Genomic DNA, 20,243 nt, shown 5'->3' with positions numbered 1-20,243 from the left:
GATGGGGATGGCGACAGTCGGGTGGGGGGGTCTTCAACCTCTAAGAACCGCTGTTCACACCATAAGTATAAGACTCCAAAACTGCTTGAGCTGAAACAGAGCTAAAAGGCTCTAAGAGCACTTAATGCCCGCTGGGCGCTACCTGTTTATCCCGTTTTTGAGGACCAAAAGTCAAAAGCGTCAGACGAAAAATTGGTCAAGCGAAAAATCGCATAAAAAAAAGACCGACAGGACTAATATAATTGCTACAAAACTTCGTTTGAGAGCAATTAATTATTAATTGGTCTCAAACAAATTTTGTAGGAATTATATTACCCCTGCCAACCTACACCCCAGCCAACCAACCAACCAATCCCGCCCCTTACAAAAAACCCTATCGATTCTCCTACCTACCCCCTCCCACCCCTAATGCACCTTTCCCACCATTAACCCAACCCCAAGCCCTCCCACCATCCCAATTTCTCCTGAGACCTAAATTTAAAACTTTGAAACACTCTTAAACTCTATCGTGTAAGATTAGATGAAAAAAAGTGTGCTGGCACACAATTTTTTGGGAAAAAGTGACAAACGATAAATCTGACTGAAAAACTCGGGTTGGGCACCACGATTTATTGTGTGATTTACACGAAAATTCATGCAATTTTTCATGTAAAATCACACAAAATCTCACGTGCTCATATGAAATATCATGTGACAAAAGAACAAAACTCATGTATAAATACGCAAAACTGTTACATGAAAAATACATAAAATTTTATGTCAATCATACAATAAATTGTGGTCTCCAACCCGAGATCTTTACGTAAATTTACATGAAAAATCATGTAGCAGCCAAATTTATGGCGTGTCACTTCTTTTCCTAAGAAAATTTTGTTCCTCGAAAACTAATTAATTCAACCTGATGGAGTTTTGCTGGTAAATTTTCCAAGCCTCATACAAAATTTTCAAGGGCCAGAAAACCTGCCAAATCTAATCTAGGGTGATGGTAGCTGGTTTTCAATACTTAAACCAGACTAAGAGTTCAAAGAAATAATCAATTTCCTAGTTGTTTTTCAACAGAACACCAAAAAATATTCAAAACATTTCTTGGAAAAACAATGCAAAAACACTTGCTAATTTGCCTCATACGCCCAATCACATGAAAAATTGTGTGATTTCACGCGAGAGAGTTTTAGGGTGAAGCTCATTCTATAAATTTTAAGCAATTAAATTTTCTTAAAATCCTTTTCTATGTCAAATTTTTTTTTCTGGCACTCCTATTTTGCCCTACGTTTTTAACTTTTTGTCAAAAACGATATGAACATTTAATGCACATGAACATGAAAAGTGTGTCAATGGCGTTTTTCTAAAAACTTTGAACCCTTCCCCAGTCCCCCCTCTCTACCACTGCCTCCATTCACCCTCCTCGACCTGGCCTTTTGGACCCGTGCCCCCTTGTCCAACCCTCCCAACCCTTCACCATGTCCACCCCAGACTGAGCTCCCCTGAGAACCCCATAGCGCTCAACCTCCCCCTCTATCGTCCCACAGCGCTATGGAGGTCTCAGGGGTACTCAGTTTGGGGTGTCAACCTCTCCCTCTGTCATCCCTAATTCTATCGTCCCACAGCTGGCTACTACCGATGCCAACCACTAGCTGGTTGTTTGATAGCAATTCGCCCGACGCTAGTCTGTTATATTTGTAATGTGTAGCTTCAATAATAACTCGGGTATAGGCTTGAAAGACGCTAAAGAAATATTTTTCTAAAACATAATAGAATGTGCTGGCGTACCATACCATTTTATTACATTACTATACGCTTCTATCCTAATTCCTTGTTGTACAATAAAGAGGATCTACTATTTTTTGCTATCTGAGCAGTGCAGCAGTAAATTGTTAAATAAAATTGAACGCTGTTCCGAAAAAAGAAATGTTTAGTCTTCTGAGTTAACGTTTTTGAACATGAAAAAAATACGCTCTAAACCGCATAAATAATTGTGTTCCACCATTGTGATTTTTCTGTAAAAGCACAAATATCTCTCGGGGCGTCGTTTACGCCGTTTCATGCAATTTTTATGGGTTTTTTTTTGTAATTTCTCATCTAAAAGCATACAAGTTTTTGTGAGGTCACGTAGTCTTTTGAACTTTTTCAAATGAAATGTTGGTGAATTTTACTCGACAATTTATGTCATTTTACAGAAAAGATTGGATGATTTTTTTGCGTGAAAATATTAACAAACATTGCGAAATTAATGGAGTTCTAATCAGCTGGAAAAGTAAATTCTGCTATTTCAACTCAACTCCAATTATTCCGTTTTTAAGATATATTCGACTCTGAATCAGTTAGATTATGACCATCAATAATTTATATTTTTATGGGCTTGTATTAATGTATACTGATTGTAATTGTTTCTGCCTCTTATAGGGCATAGGATCTTCGGCGTAATCTTGATTTTGAGAGAGCTATGATTCCGACATTAGAATTTTTCAACTAAAATATTGTGCATAGTAGGCACGCACCAATTAAAACTAAGAAACAGGTACTTGGAAATCCACCTCTTGACGTAAAACTTGTGTGCTTGTGCCCCCAATTATTTTCTTTCTCATAAAAGATTTATAAAAATAAAAGCAAAACAATGTTCTTTGAAACTTTTGCCTCAATTATAATTCTACTGCCGTGCTACGAATGGTCATTATTTTGATAAAAATAAGAGGAGAAAAAACACAAAATCTCATGGTTAAAGCTTTTTAAATTCTTGATCTATTGTGGTAAAAAGGAAAAAGAATCACAAAGCTACAAAAATACAAAGATTTGAAAACTGCAAAAGCACAACTATAAAGAGTTTTTAATCCATGCTTCTTTTTAATCAAAAGTATTTGCAAGAATATCTGTTGACTACACAGCTTTAAAAGGGTTTTACAGTTTCAGAAGTTCCGATGTTCACACAGGTTTGTGATGGTAGATAATTTATGGAAATGAAAAGCTCAATGCCCAAAATTTGAGCAACGGTTATTATATCTTCTCTTTCGCTGCTTTTCTGGATTTTCTGGATCGGCAACTAAGGGAAACAACGCGTTGGATATGGTTGAGATCAAACGTTTGTTTATAAAAACGTTGATAATTTTTTTGGGAAGAATACGACAATACAAGTTTTAAACATTTCTAGTGCTAAAATGCCAGTTATGAAAAATGAAATTGTATTAAACAGCTAACGCTAATATGACAGGCCTCCTTTAATTCATTTAGTGCAAAGATTACCTCTTGGTCATATTCTGCCAGTTCTTACAAAATTTGATTAAAGCTCATAGATTTTTTGATCGTTTAAAATATTAAGTTCTCTTATGTTGCTCCCACTCTCAACTCACAGCCCTATATAATCCAAATTTTTCCAGAACTTCGGTTTCTCCACATTGATTGACAGATTGAGTAAATTGAATGCACATGTAGCTACTTATGTAGCGAAACAATTGACAAAAAGAAACAATGCAGAAAATGTAATTGATGCTAACATTGTTTACATCATTATTCTAATAAAAAGGATAACTTGAATGGTTTTTTTGCTTCTATATGCTTTTTGATTATTTATGTATACTAAAACATAAAGTAAAAGTATGTATAAACAAGTATAAATGGATGAATGTTGGAACCTTGCAACAATCTGGGAAAAAGTTATCTGAACATCCAGAAGGGTGTAGGAAGCCTGAATCTTGCTTTTTCTGATTGCAAAAAATTGCAACAAAAAATAATGAAAATTTGAGAATAGTTATTAAAGTTTGGAAACACGTTGTTTTTCGTGATCCAATAAGTAAACAAAAGGTCATATTTAAAAAAAAACAGAATTGTGAAAAATTTTAGTCAACACAGAAATCATCAGGACAGATTTTTTCAAATTAAAGCAACAACACAAATCTGTTGAAAAAAATTTTTATATCTCTAGAGCAAGATTTCTATCACTTACCACCACTTTCTGTGCCATGATCAAGAGCTTGGTTGTCGGCGTCAACTATCCAAGCTTCTGGACTACATTTTTCTTCGGATAAATTTTGTGCAGCTCTTAAATATTGATTTGGCGACGAAGTATATGAAGATGAGAGGAGAATGTGTTTCCCCACATGCAAGGCAGGTCAGCCACTAGTTTTGGATATCGCCGCCATATGTGTTCTATCCAGGTTAATGCGTTGAGGAAACGTGGCATTTCTCTACGTGGTACTGAGTACAAGAAGTACAAACAATGTGACGAACAGTTAGCGAATGTAGAATTGTTGAATTCTTTTTTATAGCTGCGAAGCTGTAAGCTGAGCGTAGCTATATTGCGGTGCTCTTGGTTTTTTACGACTCGAAGAGGAGTATTGGTTTTCTTAAGGTTTTTTTTTACCGGAAGTACTATTCGTTCAGACGCTGTTTTGACCTAAAAGCGAAAGTGAGAAAAATTGCCGTGTGAGCTAATTTTTTCTGAGCGAGAGAAGTTTTTTGATCATGCGCTGCGTTTAGTGAATGACTTTTTGACTTTGAAAAATAGTTTTTGACTGAATGGCACATATAGATAACTGTTTTTAGCCGTTTTTTTGTCTAAGTGGCCCATTTTGTTTTGCTTGTAATTTGGTTTTTTGTAGAAATGATTTTATTCGATGCTATATTGAAATGTAAACATTGGAAATTAATAGTACAGTGTTTTGCAGAGCCTGAAAACGCGTTGGCGTAAATTTCTTGATTTTTTAATTAATTTTTGGCTTTTTTCCTATTATTTTCTTCATTTTTGGATATTTTAGCCGTCTTTTTGTTAAAAATCAGTCAATATGACAACTTCCCGTTAACAATTCATATACTCAATGCCTTTTCTTTCCTCGATGTTATTTTGTTTTATAAAAAAGTACATATGCTAATCCGATTTTGGTAGTTTTTTCCCTATTTTTCTCAGTTTTTTGTCTGTTTTTTTAATTTTTAAATACTAGAAATATTCTTTTTGTGCAACATGAGGGGCTTTAATTTCGTTTCAATAAAAACGTCAATAATTATTTAGCGTTAAATTTTTGAAAAACAGTTAAATTTTTTTTATAAATGCAGTCCTAAGAATTTTTTGACCTTTTTTTACAAAATGTTTCAATGTTTCGTATGTTTGATTTCTGCTTTTTCTTTTTTGATCTGTTCAGGAGGATAAATTTTTGTCCCGAATGAATCATTGTCTTTTCTATGTCTCGAATGCTGAAAAATGAAATGGTGTTAGTTTTTCTTGTTTTTCCAAATTTGATTTTAAAACTCAAAAATTTAAACTTTGATTTGAACTTTCAAAAATCAAGAATTAGTCTTTGTTACGGTGTTCCTTACATTGTGTCCATATTGTTCACATTCTAGCTTGTTTCATTCTAGCTCTGTCCTGGCACCTACATTTATACTGGATATATTGATTTTTTCAGTTATTAACAAATAGAATGATTTCGGCTTTTTCTTAGATTTTCGTCATTTCTTTGGTTTGCAATTGATTTTATTCAACATAAGGCAGTACTAAGAGTTTACTAGAAAGCCTTTTCCATAATTTCCACTTATTATTTTTTATAGTATTTTTTCCGACCTTGATATTGCTCTTAAACATTTTTTTGCCTGTAAATATTACTGTGTTGCTTTTCTACGATTATTTTAATTTTTGAATTAGTTTGAAATCAAGTTGTTTAGCATATATACAAGAAGAAAAAAGTATATGTTGTTTTTGTCTTAATTGCAGTGATGAGAATTCTAACTAGTAGTTTTCTGATTCTTAACTTTGAGCATTATTTTTGAAAAATTTAATTTAGTTTCTAAGTTTTTATTATCTGCCGTTTGCTTTAGCGATCTTTTTGAGATTAGAAGCATGAATTATTTGAGGGCAGTTGATAGCCCTGTCAGTTTTTTGAGACTATCAGTGTTTTGATTATCCTAATTATTTTGCACTTATCCTTACCAAACGTTTTCAATAATAAATATTTTTGCGGCATTTTGTTTCTCTTGGTGACAGTGGTTTAAATTTCACCAATTTTTAGATCAGACCGGGGGGGGGGGGGGTGGGGTAATTAGTTTATGGTTTAAAAAAGGTAATGTTTTCAGCTGCAATTAGGGTTTTCGTCAAGTTTTTACGCTTCGAGTCGCTTCCGGAATTCTTCCGGCTATGTTTTTTTGTTTCGTCGTCTGACGCTCTTTTTTCGTTTTACATTTGTTCACACAGCAAAGCTGAAAAAGTCAAATTTTCTGAATGACTTCTTCCTCTCACTAACGGCATTTGCGCGCGTGACGTCATTTCTCACTCGCTTTAGCGAAAGTTTTTAGGTTATTTGCGTGATTAGATTTTGATCATACGTGACTTGCCTCACTCAATAAAATGACTTTTGCATTTTAAAACTTAGGTTTAATTTGAATTTGTTTAAGGTCAAAGGAACTCATTTGTGTAGTAAAGGTCCCTAAAAAGAGGCTTCTGTGGAATGAATTTTAACAACCTTTATTGATTTATCGCTGAATGTTTTTTAGCCTAGTTTTTTGAGTGGCGTCGATTTTTTTTTCAATTTAGATCTGTATCTGTTTCTATCTCTATTATATGGCACGCAAGTCTATTCTTTCGCAGCTATTCCGGCAATCTGCCGGCTATGTTATTTCATTTGGCTGTTAAGATGTTTGGAGATTTCTCCGACATTGCAGGATGCACAAACGCGTCGCGATTGTCAAAAAAATCAGAATTTTCCAGCGTTCAGATTTCTATGTAGCTTTCATTACAGTGCAGAGGTTTACCCCAAAATTTCCGCCTTTGTAAAATTGGCTCGAAAATTAGTTACATAAAATGAACGAAATTAGGAGACATCCTTTGTATCTTACTTGTTCATCCTTTGTTCAGTTGACTAGCTCAGGCAGTGTTGTGGGTTACAGTTGTAATGTAAGTATCTGCTATCATGTTTATTGCAAAAGATGCCACATTACGGACACAGCATTAAAAACTGGTTTTTAGTTGATCTCATGATAGCGGTTTTTATTTGAAAGAAGAATTTGCTGATACTTCTTGACGTTTGCTAACAGGAAGTTTATAACCCAAATTAATTTGTGGTTTGAGAAAAATTTTTTCTCTACGAGTTCAAAATTCTTTCATCAAATGTATCAATATTTAACCTCTTTAATTGGTTTCAAGCACTCAGCCACCTAAGAAAAATCTCTCGGATATTTTTTTTGTGTCAGATAAATATTTTTCAGATTGCGCGAAATGATAGCAATAATGAATTTAGTTGTTAATTGTGTTTTTAATAATTTTGTATAACTCTTTTTGTTAGTTTTCGAAAATTTTTATGCACAGCAGTTTTGTGAGTTTTTTTGTTTTCGCATTTTGCTGAGGGATTTATTGATTTTCTAAACATTTCTGTGGTGGGTTCTTGTGATGGCATGGAGGACCAATTCTGTGCTGGTTGTTTACAACTTGGTTATCGTTAGCTGATTTCTGAACTGGACGATTTTTATTTTGTATGAAGAAAGGTATTTTTTCAAGCTGTTGCACGATTTCGTGACTCTTCTCACAGTCTTGGCTATTCCTTTCGCATAAAAGCGTTCCTTTATTTTAGAATTTTGAAAAATCATGTCGAAATTTGATTATTTTATTTCTCTGTGAAATTAGTTTGCTGTTGTTTTCTTTTTGCGTTTTTTCTTTTCTGTTGTTGTCGTCAACAAAAATTTCATAGACTCAATATCTGGTCTGCTAAATTAATGGATTTGCCTGCAGACGAAATAACTATAAACGTCAAAAAATTAGTTGAATTCAATTACCAAACACACAGCAATATTATTACAGAAACGTTAGCTATTTTAAAAACTGTTATTATCATTTTTGTATTCTTTGTTGGACGATTACAGTGTAAATTTCTTAAGCCAGTAGCTACTGGTTGATTTTATCAATTTTTATCAAAACCGTAATATGCAGGGAGTAAAATACTTTTCTGTTTCAGATATCTCAGCATTCGAATCCCATTCAAGTATGGTCCCAAGCGCACATACAGACTAATGTCACTTATGATAGCCACATGCTGGCTACTCTCCCTAGCCATAGGACTCCCTCCCATATTTGGATGGAAAACCAAAAAGGACATTCCAGAGGAATGTTTATATCCCACTGATATCCCTGCTTACGTCATTTACTCCATTCTCTTCTCGTTTTACATCCCGAATTCGGTCATGCTTTTCGTGTATGTGAACATATATCGACTGGCGATGAAGCAAATTTCAAAGAAGAAGAAACGAACAGCAACTCAGCTCAAGTTGGTGGAAATTGAGCAGAATAACAATATAAATGCTAATGCAGCCGCAGCTAATGACATGCGTATGATCGACGGTGAAAAGAAGCAGAACTTCGATCATTCTCAAGGTAATGCTCAGTTTTTAAACAACCTTAAGTGTGTTTGTGCGTAGTATGGTGCTTGTATGTGTGTGGTGTTTGTCTGTTTGTGTGTGTGTGTGTGTGTGTGTGTGTGTGTGTGTGCGTGTGTGTGTGTGTGTGTGTGTGTGTGTGTGTGTGTTTATTTGCTCTCAAACGAAGTTTGTAGCAATTATATTGGTCCTGTTGGTCTTTTTTTATGCAATTTTTCGCTTGACCGATTTTTAGTCTGACCCATTTGACATTTGGTCCTTAAAAACGGGATAAACAGGTAGCGCCCAGCGAGCATTAAGGTTAATTAGAAGCCCTTAGCCGCGTTTAGTAGTTCTTCAAAAGCTTAGTGTAGTGAAGCTGCTGGGAAGGCCGTAGTGTAAGGTTAAAATGTCATTTTTAGGAGTTTTTGATCCCAAAATGTTGCAATTTTTCGTGTTTTTTTTTTGGCATTTTTTGATTTTTTTGATCAGTCTACAATTGGGGCTGGTTAAAATTGATTAGGGTATTTTGCAAGACAAGGGTACTTTTTATGACCATTTTAAGAGCTATATGTTTTGGTACTCCAAACAAAAACACGCAAATTTAAACTAATTTTCACAATTTTTTTTCAAGTTTTTTGAAAATTTTTGTTAGTTTTTGGGTTTTATTAGTCTTAGGTATCAATGAAATTCCTCTAGGGTTTGATAATAGATTACTGCATAGTTTCTATTGGTAATTGAAACATCACGAATTTTAGCATTTTTTTAGAAAGCTTGCAATTTTTTCATTTTCCATTTTTTTTGACATTCATTGTTATATTCAAGTTTTTCCAACCCAAGGGGCCAGAAAACCAATTTAGGGTTTAATAAAAATATACAGAAAAAATTTATTGCCCTTGGAATTGTTTTCAATTTTTTAATATCACAAATTTTTTGATAAAACTTGCAACTTTTCAAAGTTTTGTGAAATTTTTCTAATTTTTTTTTGAAAGATTTTAAAAAGTTTTTGTAATTTTTGCGTGTGTATTTAGTGTGTGTATGTATGTTTGTGCGCATGTTTGTGTGTGTGGGTATGTGCGTGTATGTGTGTCTGTGTGTGTGTGTTTGTTTGTGTGTGTGCGTGTTTTTGCGTATGTGTGTGTGTGTAACGAATAAAAATAAATATAGTATTGTAGTATTTCTTTCTCCTATTTTCTGTTCGTTCAAAGAGGACGCTTTTCTGTGCGATGTATAGCAGGTTCTTTACCAAATATTTGATGCTAGAAAAAATGATTTTAAAAGCCAGCTTAATCATCTGTGCTTTTCTTTTCTTAAAAATTGGAAAAGTGCACTGTTTTCAATGCGAACACTCAAAGACAGATAATAACGCTTATTATAGCAAGCCAATAAAAAGAAAAAATATCAAATCCGTTTTGATACTTTTGTTAGGTTTTTTCTCTACAATTTAAAAAAAACACTTCCTATTATTGCTATGACTCTAAACCTAAGGATGCGAAAAGTCTATTAAAACAATTGGATCCTAAAACAAAGAAAAAGAAAACAGAAGTAAACATTCCGTCATTCAAAATTTTGCTAAAGCAATATTCAATTAGTTCTTCAACAAAACCAATTTTGACAAAATTTGATGAGGTTTCGACAAAAATTAAGGAATCCTGTATCAAATAGAAAATCCATTAAGCTTGATTAAACTTTAAAATTTAGGAGCTGAATTATGTATAGTTTTAGAATCTGAAATTGTGAGCCAAATTGGAACACTTTCTGACGTTGAAAAAACAGAAAAAAATTGGTCAATTTTTTTTCTATATTTTCCGATTTCTGTTTCAATCCCCATGTGTTTCAAGCGCGTCAACGGCAGCTATTTTCTGGGAATCTGCCGGCTATGTGTTTTTTACTACAAAATCTGTTATTGAAGAAAAAATGATAAGCCAATCTTCAAAATTTTTATTTTTCATGAGCAAACTTTAATGAAACTGAAGGCTAAATTATGTGCTTTTAATTTTCCTGCCCTCAAAACAAAGCAGCATAATTTGATTAAAAACGCTTTAATGAAAAAATTAAATGGAATTTTTTCAAATTTATTTCTGGTTTTTTTCCGTTTGCGCACCACCAGCTTAGTGGGTGCTTATTATTTGATCCCCCCGAAGCACGTGCCATTATTTTACAGAACAATTTGTTATGTAATTGGACATGCTGTTACTGGGAGAAGCATAACGCACTCTCATCTCTCTCGCTACATATCTTTATATGTTTGTGCGTGTGTGAGTGAATGCGCGCGGGTGTGTGTATGTGCGTACGTGTTAGCGCGCAGGGGTTGTGCGCAACTCTGCATTGCAACGGATTTTTTTTTTAAAATTATATTAGTTGAAAGATTAGCTATGGCAGATTAAAATCTTTTGCAGTTGTTTTGATAGTGCATGCAAAAAAATAGAAAGTGATCACTAACTTTATCTCACTAGAAATTCCGTTTTAAGTTAATGCTCAGTTCAATTGTAATCATCTTTAGTTAGACACAATTTTTAAAGCGATTAAGAAAGGCATTAATTTTGTCAGTCTTAAAAAATTCACGTTTTTTGCTAATTCTTCTCACTTGTATAATTGCAGTTTGAAACTACAACCCGTCAGTCGAACTTGAATTGAAAACTGATCTGAATATCAGCGAAATTTTATTTTATATAGATAATCAAAGATTTTTGAAACCTATTGTTCAGTTTCGTTGCCTTTTGAGATAAAAACCTTCAAATACTTCAAAAAAAAACTTAGGCTACTCGGAAGTTTCAATCATTACAACAACACCGATCTTTTGAACTTACTTTTTCGGTACAATTATGTCAATCTACTGTGATGTGTTTTTTGATGCAACGCACTCAGAAAACAAAATCAGCATTTGAAATTGAAAAGAAGAGTAATTGCATCATTAAAAATAGAATAAGCTCAGCATGTGACCCTTTAAAAAATAATTTAAAATAAATAAATAATCCTTTGATATCCGTCGAATTGATATCGAGTAGAGTCGAAAAAAATGTTGAAAACAAAAAGTAGTTTTACAAAAAATAATCAGCTGAAACGTGTTGTAGGTTGGAGTGAAGCACGTACAGAATGTAATCTCAAAGCAAAAACATAACCAGATTTTTTTCCGGAAAAGACTCGAAGAGTCCCCTTTACCAAAAATCAAGGTTTGACGTAACTATCATTTTCCAAACAAACCGAAGAAAACATTAACAGTCGATACTTAAAAATAAGAAGAACTCAATTATTTCGTATAAAACAAATACACAAGAAAGAGATGAAGTCCATTTCTCATGCAAATAAGAATAAAAAATTGCAGACAAAATTCTTTTCAAGCCTTCATAAGCGCCCAGAATTTTCTAATTTTGAAAATGATAAAAATATAACTTGAGAAAATTTGCAAGAATTGTCACATTTCTAAAAAATACTAGTTTGTGCCAGCAAAACAGAAATCGACTGGTAACTTTAAAATCTTGTAGTCTCTAAGCCTTTATTCAGATCACTTAAGTACAATAAAAGAAAACAGCGGTCGAAAATTGCTAAGATAGCCTCAGAAACCACACACAAATCCAAGCTTAAAACTCGTTATTATTATCGAAGATATGAAAACCCTTTCAAAATAACAATAATATTAATGCTATAGGCTATTGAAAAAGTTTTCAGCAAAAAGATCTATCTCAAGCGAAAGAACAAATACTCGAAAAGTTCGCACTTGGACAAACAATTTGAGAACGTTTTCTATGAGAACGAATATGGCAGGAAAAAAAACACAATTAGCTGAACCCTCTCCTTTTAGCGCAACGAATTTGACAAAATTAATTTTTTGGGTTACCTCATTGTTCACTTTTCATCCAAACCAACTAAAACCCAAATTTGGAGTGCACAATTTTTCTACTTGGCGGGACTTGAAAAATTGTCTTCATCTTAAGATAGTTTAACACGATTGCTTCTTAAAACAAACAGCATTAGCAATGCAGTTCTATTTAGTTTGAAAACAGTCTTCAAATTTTTTTTAAACTTTCAAAACCATTGATGTCATTGAATTGATTTCAACCTCATTTTTTGCGGTTAAAAGTGATAATGCTTTAAATTTAGTTTTTTAAGAAAAAAATAGACGACAGTCGAGAACCTAAATCTAACATTAGGAATAAGAGTGGAAACAGAAAGCAGTTACGCAGATTTCGTTTCACAATTTTGTTTTTCAATGACATTTCACATGTTCGTTGATATCCAAGCAAGATATTAAGACTAGTTCCCATTTAAGTGATCACTAGTGGTCGGGAATTGAGTTTTTACATTAATAACCAAAAATTGGATGAATCGGTTTTAGAGAAAGGGTTTTAGCGTCAATAGTTTGTGGCGTTAAATGATTTGGGGGTGAAAATAGAACTTAAAGATTTCATCTTTGAAATCGTTAAATCAGAAATTTTGCATTATCAGGCTCCAATTCGAACAAATCAAAACACAGTTCCTCAAACGAAGGAGGAAAATCGCCAGTAATCATCAACAGATCCCTACCCCTCCCAGATGCAACACCTCAGCAGAAAACATCCAACTTAGTGCCCTCTAAAGTCCTTCTGGATGACTTAAACTCACAAACAGAGGTCGAACAGGGTGAGAAGAACAACAAGAGCAGATCTCCATTCATCAGAAGAAAGAAGTTGTCAAGGAGCACCACCCCAGCTGGAGATGAGGGTGATAAAAAGGAAGGGCGTGGAGGGGGAGGATTCAGTCCTGCCAAAAAGTTGCTCAAAAAACCCACCCCAGTACCCACTCGAGCACTTACACAAGTGGCTATTTTAACCCGTGAAAAACAGAAGTTAGTGTCAATTTACACTTGCCGGTTTTAGTGCATATTAGCTAGCAACTGACTGAATTGAAATTAGAATAGATCAAATTGTCCGTAAAAAAATATGACAACATATGAGACCGAAAAATCCAATATGTCAATCTACTGTAATGTGTTTTTAATGTAACACACTCAGAAAACAAAATCAGCATTTGAAATTGAAAAAAAGAGTAATTGCATGATTGAAAATAGAATAAGCTCAGCATGTGATCCTTTGAATAAGCTCAGCATAATCCATTGATATCCATCGAATTGATACTCGAGTAATCCATCGAATTGTCATCCGAGTCGAAAAAAGTGTTGAAAACAAAAAGCTCTTTGTTACAAAAAATAAACAGCTGAAACGTGTTGTAGGTTGGAGTGAAACACGTACAGAATGTAATCTCAAATTGTTCCGGAAAAGACGAGAAGAGTCCCCTTTACTAAAAATCTAGGTTTGACGTCACTATCATCTAGACAAACCGAAAAAAACATTAGCAGTCGATCCTTAAAAATTAGAACTCAATAATTTGTATAAAACAAATACATGAAACAGATGAAGCACATCTCTCATGCAAATGAGAATAGAGAATTACAGGCAAAATACTTTTCAAGCCTTCATAAGCGCCCAGACTTCTCTAATTTTGAAGAAAATGAGAAAAAAAATAACTTGCAAAAATTCGTAACAATTGTCATGTTTCTAAAAAAAATATACCAGTTTGTACCAACAAAACAGAAATCGACTAGTAACTTAAAAACAGAAACAAAACAGAAATCGACTTAAAAACAGAAACAAAACAGAAATCGACTTTAAATTTTTGTAAACTTTGCGCGTTTATTCAGTTCCCTTTAATGCAATAAAAGAACAGCGGTCAAAAAGTGCTAAGATAGCCTCAGGAACCACACACAAACCCAAGCTTAAAACTCGTTATTATTATCGAAAAATTTGAAAAGCTTTTTAAAACAACAATAATATTAATGCCATAGGCTATTGAAAAAGTTTTCAGTAAAAAATTCTATCTCAAGCGAAAAAAAAATACTTGAAAAGTGCGCACGTGGACAAAAAGAATTATTTCGCTCGCTAAAGCGAAATTTCAAACATCAAAATGTTCCTCTTTCGAAAACGAAGATATGAAAGAGAAACCACTCTTTTTTCAATCCGCCCTTCAAATTTGTTCAGCCGTCAACTCACTTCAAATTTTTGCATCTGCGGAAATTCTTGTTTCAAATTCACTGCAAAAAAATTGTCTTAACAAAAAGACACGCCTACAACACTCCTCTTCAAATTGTAAAACGCATAGGAGTCTAAAGGGTACACGCGAAAATCTGGAACCAATTGGATCAATAGTCTCTACTTACACATCAATTTAACCCTCACATCCTTGCTTTTTATATTACTAAGTTCGCTTTGGACATGAACATTTTGCATGGTTTTTTTGGCAGCCGAAACAAAAATTTTAATTGTTTCAAACTGCGTCTACTTGAATTTATAATTTTTCACTTGTTTTCATTTTTCCTTTTTGGTTATATTATCAGCAACCAGAAAAATATCTCTTCAGCGTGAATTAAATTTTTAGTTTTGTAATAATGGTTATATCTTTTGCTATTCACAAGTGCAACTGTGAAATACGAATTTTTACAACTGAACGCAACATTATCAACAATATTCAGCAAATTTGATAATCTTTTGTGCGAAAATCGTGTATTTCATAATTGGATGACAAGACTTGAAATAAGTTTCTCACGGTGAACAGACAAAACAGTCCTGGACAAAACAGTCCTAAATAGCAAACTATTCCCAGACAAAACAGTCCCAAGAAAACAGACAATACAGTCCCAAATAAAATAGTCCGAACTAAAGGTTGAGTCAAACATGTGCACAACAATTAAGAAAGAAACCCCTTAAGATATTCATATGATTGTGTTTCTTTGAACAAAAAATTAAGCTGATTACAAAATAGTTTTTGACTAATAATGTATTTTTAAACAAGTTTTTGGTTTAGTCCTAATTCATATCAATTAAAAACAATGTATTCAGAAGCTTAACTTATAGATTATGTTTGTTAATTGTTTGTAGATTGTATTTACAATTGTTTCAATATTTTATTTGCGACTGTTTTGTCTGTTTTATTGGGACTATTTTGTCTGGGAATATTTTGCAATTTGGGACTGTTTTGTCTGGGACTGTTTTGTCCGGACACGGTTTCTCACCTTATTCGGTGAGCAATGTCCACTCCAATGTGAGCCTTGTTGACGACACTAAGACATCTAAATGCTATACTTTTGCCGAGTTCTTCTCTTATAATTTGAAGTAAATGCGCACGCCAACCGAAATCAGCAGGTCCTGCTGTCTGACAATTTTATTCTCTCTTAAACATATGTTACATGACTACAAAACACACTAATAGAGTCAAATTTTAGTTGGTCGATATGAAAACCAATCAAACCACCAATCATCCTCATACATAACTTCTCCGCTTCTGAAATTGCGCTGTTTTGCAGAGAAGTAATGGTAATGTCCGATGCTGCCGCGTTTATTGCCAATCCAACTTGAAGCTAAATAATGTCCATTGCCCTAGAGCTGCTGTCAAGCAACATCTTATGGTCTTACAAACAGATAAAAAATAATCTTTAAAGTCACAAAAAAAATTAGATTTTGTGAAATTTTTAATGTTTACGTATACATCGTGCAAATACCTGGCGGTAGCATTTCAATTATTTCACTCAACTTGAATAAAAGTCGAATCTCATCGGAAGAGCAGCATTCGAAATTTTGCAACTTCTCTTGGGATATCCGTTTTAGGCTTAAATTTATTAGGCTAGGGAAAAGCTAACAAAAACTGTTTTGATGTGATAACGTAATGCAGAAATTTAACACACCCAAATGAAAAAACACAAAAACACCAGAACTCGACCTTGTTTTCTTTTTTATTCCGAACTTCACCTGTAAGCTGGTCAAAAAGTAATTGACAAATTGGCACGGAAACAACGTCTTCTAGACACAATAACTGGGTTGTCGGTATCAAAAACAAATAGATTTGAGGTTTTTGCAGCAGTAAGCCAAGCAAAATTATAAATACGACGATCTCAGAATCTAAATTTGTGATGATTCTTTTAAAGAACAGCGGTTATGTTGACAGCAATTGTTATATTAAAACACGCAAAAACACCAAAACTCGACCTTGTCTTCTTTGTTATTCCCAATTTCACCTGTAAGCTGGTTAACATTGGCAAGGACACAAAGTCTTCTAGATACAATAACTGGGTTGTCGGTATCAAAAAGAAATAGAATTGAGGTTTCTGCAGCAAAAATATAAATTACCGTTCTCATAGTTTTGTATCATACTTACTAATCAAAACGAATGGGAGATGTTTTTCATACATTATGGTACTAAAAAGCTACGTACACCTAAAGATTTTTTAAAAGCATTACAAAAATTAGAAAAGCAGAACATTTTGAGTTCCCCAATAACTCATTACACCTTTAGCTTTTTCACCGTCTAGTAAACGTTTTGTGTAGTTTTCATGCAGGTTTTTTTTATGACATCTGCGTCAATTTTGTTCCAAATTTCTGCCACTTTTCCAAATTTTCCCAAAAAAAACTTCTTCGAAGTCGACGGTTCAAAATCACCCATGAACTTTTGATTGGACTCAGACATGGACTGTATACCGACCATTCCAGTACCTTCCCCTCCGTTTCTCGAAAAAAAAATTCCAATAACATTTGATTCATACACAGGAGCTTTACCTTGTTGAAAAAAAGGTCCTCAAAATGGATTTTCTGTGTAATTATTCAAAATTTCCAAATCACCGACAGCGTTTGGCATGTTTGGACACCTAACAAGCATTTTTAGTTCATCTGATTGTATGGCGCCCCAAAACATAAGTGCTGTGATCGCTTGTCTGAAATCAAATTCTTAGTGTTCTTTTTTCAAGAAATCTTGTACCATTTCGTCGAAAAATTTGAACAATGCCTCTGCCGGAGATGCGCACTCTAATTTTATCAGTAAAAACAACAATCTGCTAGAAAGATAAATTTTTTCAGGAATTAGTTATCTCCGGAAACTGTATCGTAGCAAGAGAAAGCGTTGTGAGTCACTCTAACGCGCTCCAGTGAGATTTTGCGATCTTTCAAAACCACTAATTTTTTCTTTGACAATTTTGGGGGTCTTCCGCTCAATTTTTGGGCCTCAAAGCTGTTATATTTCAATTCAGAATTGTATGCATACTCTTTTTATGCATAGGATCTTGATTTGGAAGTAGAGTTGCTTTTTGTATCTTTGCTCATGAAAATCTGTCATCTCGTACCGTAAAAACTTGGCAAACAGTGAGAGAACAAAACGGTTCAACCATCTTTCGGGCAAAAATGAGAATGAAATTTCTAAATTACATTTTTTCACGCCTTAGCGTAAATCATGCTTATGCAGCCCGATTCAAGCTTTAAAAGCAGAGATCATGCTGTACGTAGCTTTTGGTACCACAGTGTAGCTTCCTGAGAATTTCTACTACTTAAATTCAGTTAAGTATTAAATATCAATTTATGAGTTCGAAATCAATTGCAATGTCAAATTGTTTTTCATTGACTAATAATTTTGATCAGCTCAAGAAAAATAAGTGCAACTAGAGGTCGAATGCTGCTAGAAATCTGCTAAGCATGTCCAGAAGAATTGAAAACTATTTAGAGTACAAAGCCATTTAATGCTTGACATTTGAAATTTTAATTTCTACTGAAAATTAAACCAATGACTCATTGCAAAGTCTCATTTGGAAGTGAATGGAGGATAAGATTTTCGCTCACTTTCCTCCCAACCATTTAACCCACTTGCCAATTCTGCGGTAAATTAAAAAGATTGAGAATCTGCCGGATTCTCAATACCAGACTCACCTGCAAATCAATCCTTTCGAATGCTTTGAGAACAATTTTATGACTCGTATTTTTTGAAATAAATTGTACTTATTTTTTTGTTTCAGAGCTCAAAAGGAAAAAGAACGCCGTGCCATAATTGTGCTGGGCGTTGTTATGGTAACATTTTTGGCGTGCTGGCTGCCCTTCTTCGTATTTTATCCAATCATATCGCTATGTGGAAAAAGCTGCGAAACTCCCACCACAATTCTCTTCCTTCAGATCTTCACTTACTTCGGATGGCTAAACTCTGCACTGAACCCTATTATCTACACCATTTTCAACATGGAATTCAGAACTGCATTCAGAAGAATATTGTCTCCCTTCTTAAAACTTTTTGGAAAGTGATTGATTAGTTATTTGTTTTTCACACTTAAGACAGAAAAATGTTTGATTAAAACTTTCGCCTAAACTCTTGCGTCATGTAGCAAAACATAACCGACTAACGTCGGGCGAATTGCTCTCAAAAGACCCGCGAGCGGTTGGCTTCGTCAGTAGCTATGCACGGTTTAGTGAGGCTAGCTTTAGCTTAATTAAGGGGCGTAAGTGAGCGCAGTGGGGGGGGGGGGGTGCACCGGGGGCCTGACGGGGTAGCAACAGTGGGGGGGGGGGGGGGGGGGTGTCAACTCTAAGAACTGCCCTTCGCATCATAAGTATAAGTCTACAAAACAGGATTCTGTGAATCGCATACTTGAAGACTAGTGAGCTGAGACTCTAAGAGCACTTAATGCCCGCTGGACGCTACCTGTTTATACCGTTTTTGAGGACGAAAAGTCAAATGCGCCAGACGAAAAATTGGTCAAGCGAAAAATCGCATTAAAAAGACCTAAAGGACTAATATAATTGCTACACAATTCGTCTGAGAGCAATTAATAAAGTAATTATTCTGACTTTGCATATCAGAATAGGGTAGTTTGAAAATTGTTCAGTTGGCACTTACATGAAAACGTCAACATGTGAGAGATACTATTGAAGATCGCAGCCTCCAAAATTTCAGGAATTACGAAACATAGTACGGAACAAACCAAAAAATTGGTTATATCGAAACACTCCAAAACATAACCGACTAAACGTCGGAAGAATTGCTCTCCAACGACCAGTGGGAGCTCTTATCAATTGCAGCCTGCTTCAGTCGGGGGTGGGGTGGAGCCTAAAGGGGACTAAGAAGTTCAAAAGTGGGCTTCAAATAACCACATTAGAGGTTAACATATACCAGTAAAAATGGCACCAGTTTCGACGCACTTTTCATTTGACGTTTAGTATTAAATCGCCGCCAATTGAGTTCAGCTGCTTGAAATTGTGATTGAGAGGGAATTTTAGATCACGCGAAATGCAAAAGTCAAGGGCGTAAAAGTCACTCGAAAAGACAAAACGGTCAAGCGAAAATTTTGCATAAAAAAGACACACGTTTACAATAATTGCTTCTCTACCAGAGTAATTAAAAATATCGATTATGGTCCCCAATCTCTGACGTCCAAACATCACTTGTTCGAGTTTCAAAATTTTTAAATAGAATAATTTTATGGATTGCTCAATGAGTGCTCTGCGCCGTGTGTCGTTTCAACTGGCGAAAAAATAATCATCACTAAGGTCGCTAAAAACAAGAGATCAACGGAATTAAATGTTAATGGAAGATTGATTGGTGGAATGAGCACTGCTCAACAGTCCACTAATTCAATAAAATCATTCAAGTACAAATTTCATTCTTTCATAAACTCTCAGAGCAACAGTCATTGGCTGCGTCAAATTCAGGCATTCTTCAAACAAGATATTTGAGCATCTTTGAAAAGTATAGTTTTTAAGTTTTGACAAATCGTAACACAATCTGCTTTCAACTAATTCATACAATATCTTTGATTTAGAAGACAACGTAACTTAAATCTTTATGTAAATGATCATTATAGTTTTCGCCTGTAAGTTTGTTTCTCCCTCCTCTTCTCCCGGGTTAATTTTTCCGTTCACAGGCACCATTGTAATGAATAAAAAAAACTGCAAAACCTTTAATAGCTTACATAGCCCAATAAGAACTGCCACAAGTCGAAAAATTATTGCATACTATATCACAGCTTCAAAAATATTTTTACAGAGGGTCATTTTCCAATGGGGGTGGAGGAGGACAGAGTTCATATACCGAGTCTATTTTTTTCGCCGAGAATTAAACTTTGATCGTAAACTTTTTCG

General features: G+C 34.4%; 2 protein-coding genes across 4 annotated transcripts in view; one reads left to right on the top strand and one right to left on the bottom strand.

The window, feature by feature from the left end:
- Positions 1-20,243, bottom strand: part of LOC142344811 (uncharacterized) — a 340,173-nt gene that overhangs the window by 280,220 nt on the left and 39,710 nt on the right. The window lies entirely within an intron of this gene.
- On the top strand, positions 7,898-18,466 carry LOC142344814 (octopamine receptor-like). The gene is made up of 3 exons (XM_075396789.1): positions 7,898-8,344; positions 12,772-13,150; positions 18,131-18,466. Exons 1-3 carry the CDS (start codon positions 7,984-7,986, stop codon positions 18,408-18,410), a joined length of 1,020 nt encoding a protein of 339 aa, XP_075252904.1. The 5' UTR covers positions 7,898-7,983; the 3' UTR covers positions 18,411-18,466.

Source organism: Convolutriloba macropyga, chromosome 8, assembly GCF_964194025.1.
Source record: "Convolutriloba macropyga chromosome 8, txConMacr16.3, whole genome shotgun sequence".
NCBI lineage: Eukaryota > Metazoa > Xenacoelomorpha > Acoela > Convolutidae > Convolutriloba > Convolutriloba macropyga.
The sequence above is the reverse complement of the archived record's forward strand: the minus strand, read 5'-3'. Positions and strand labels throughout refer to the sequence as shown.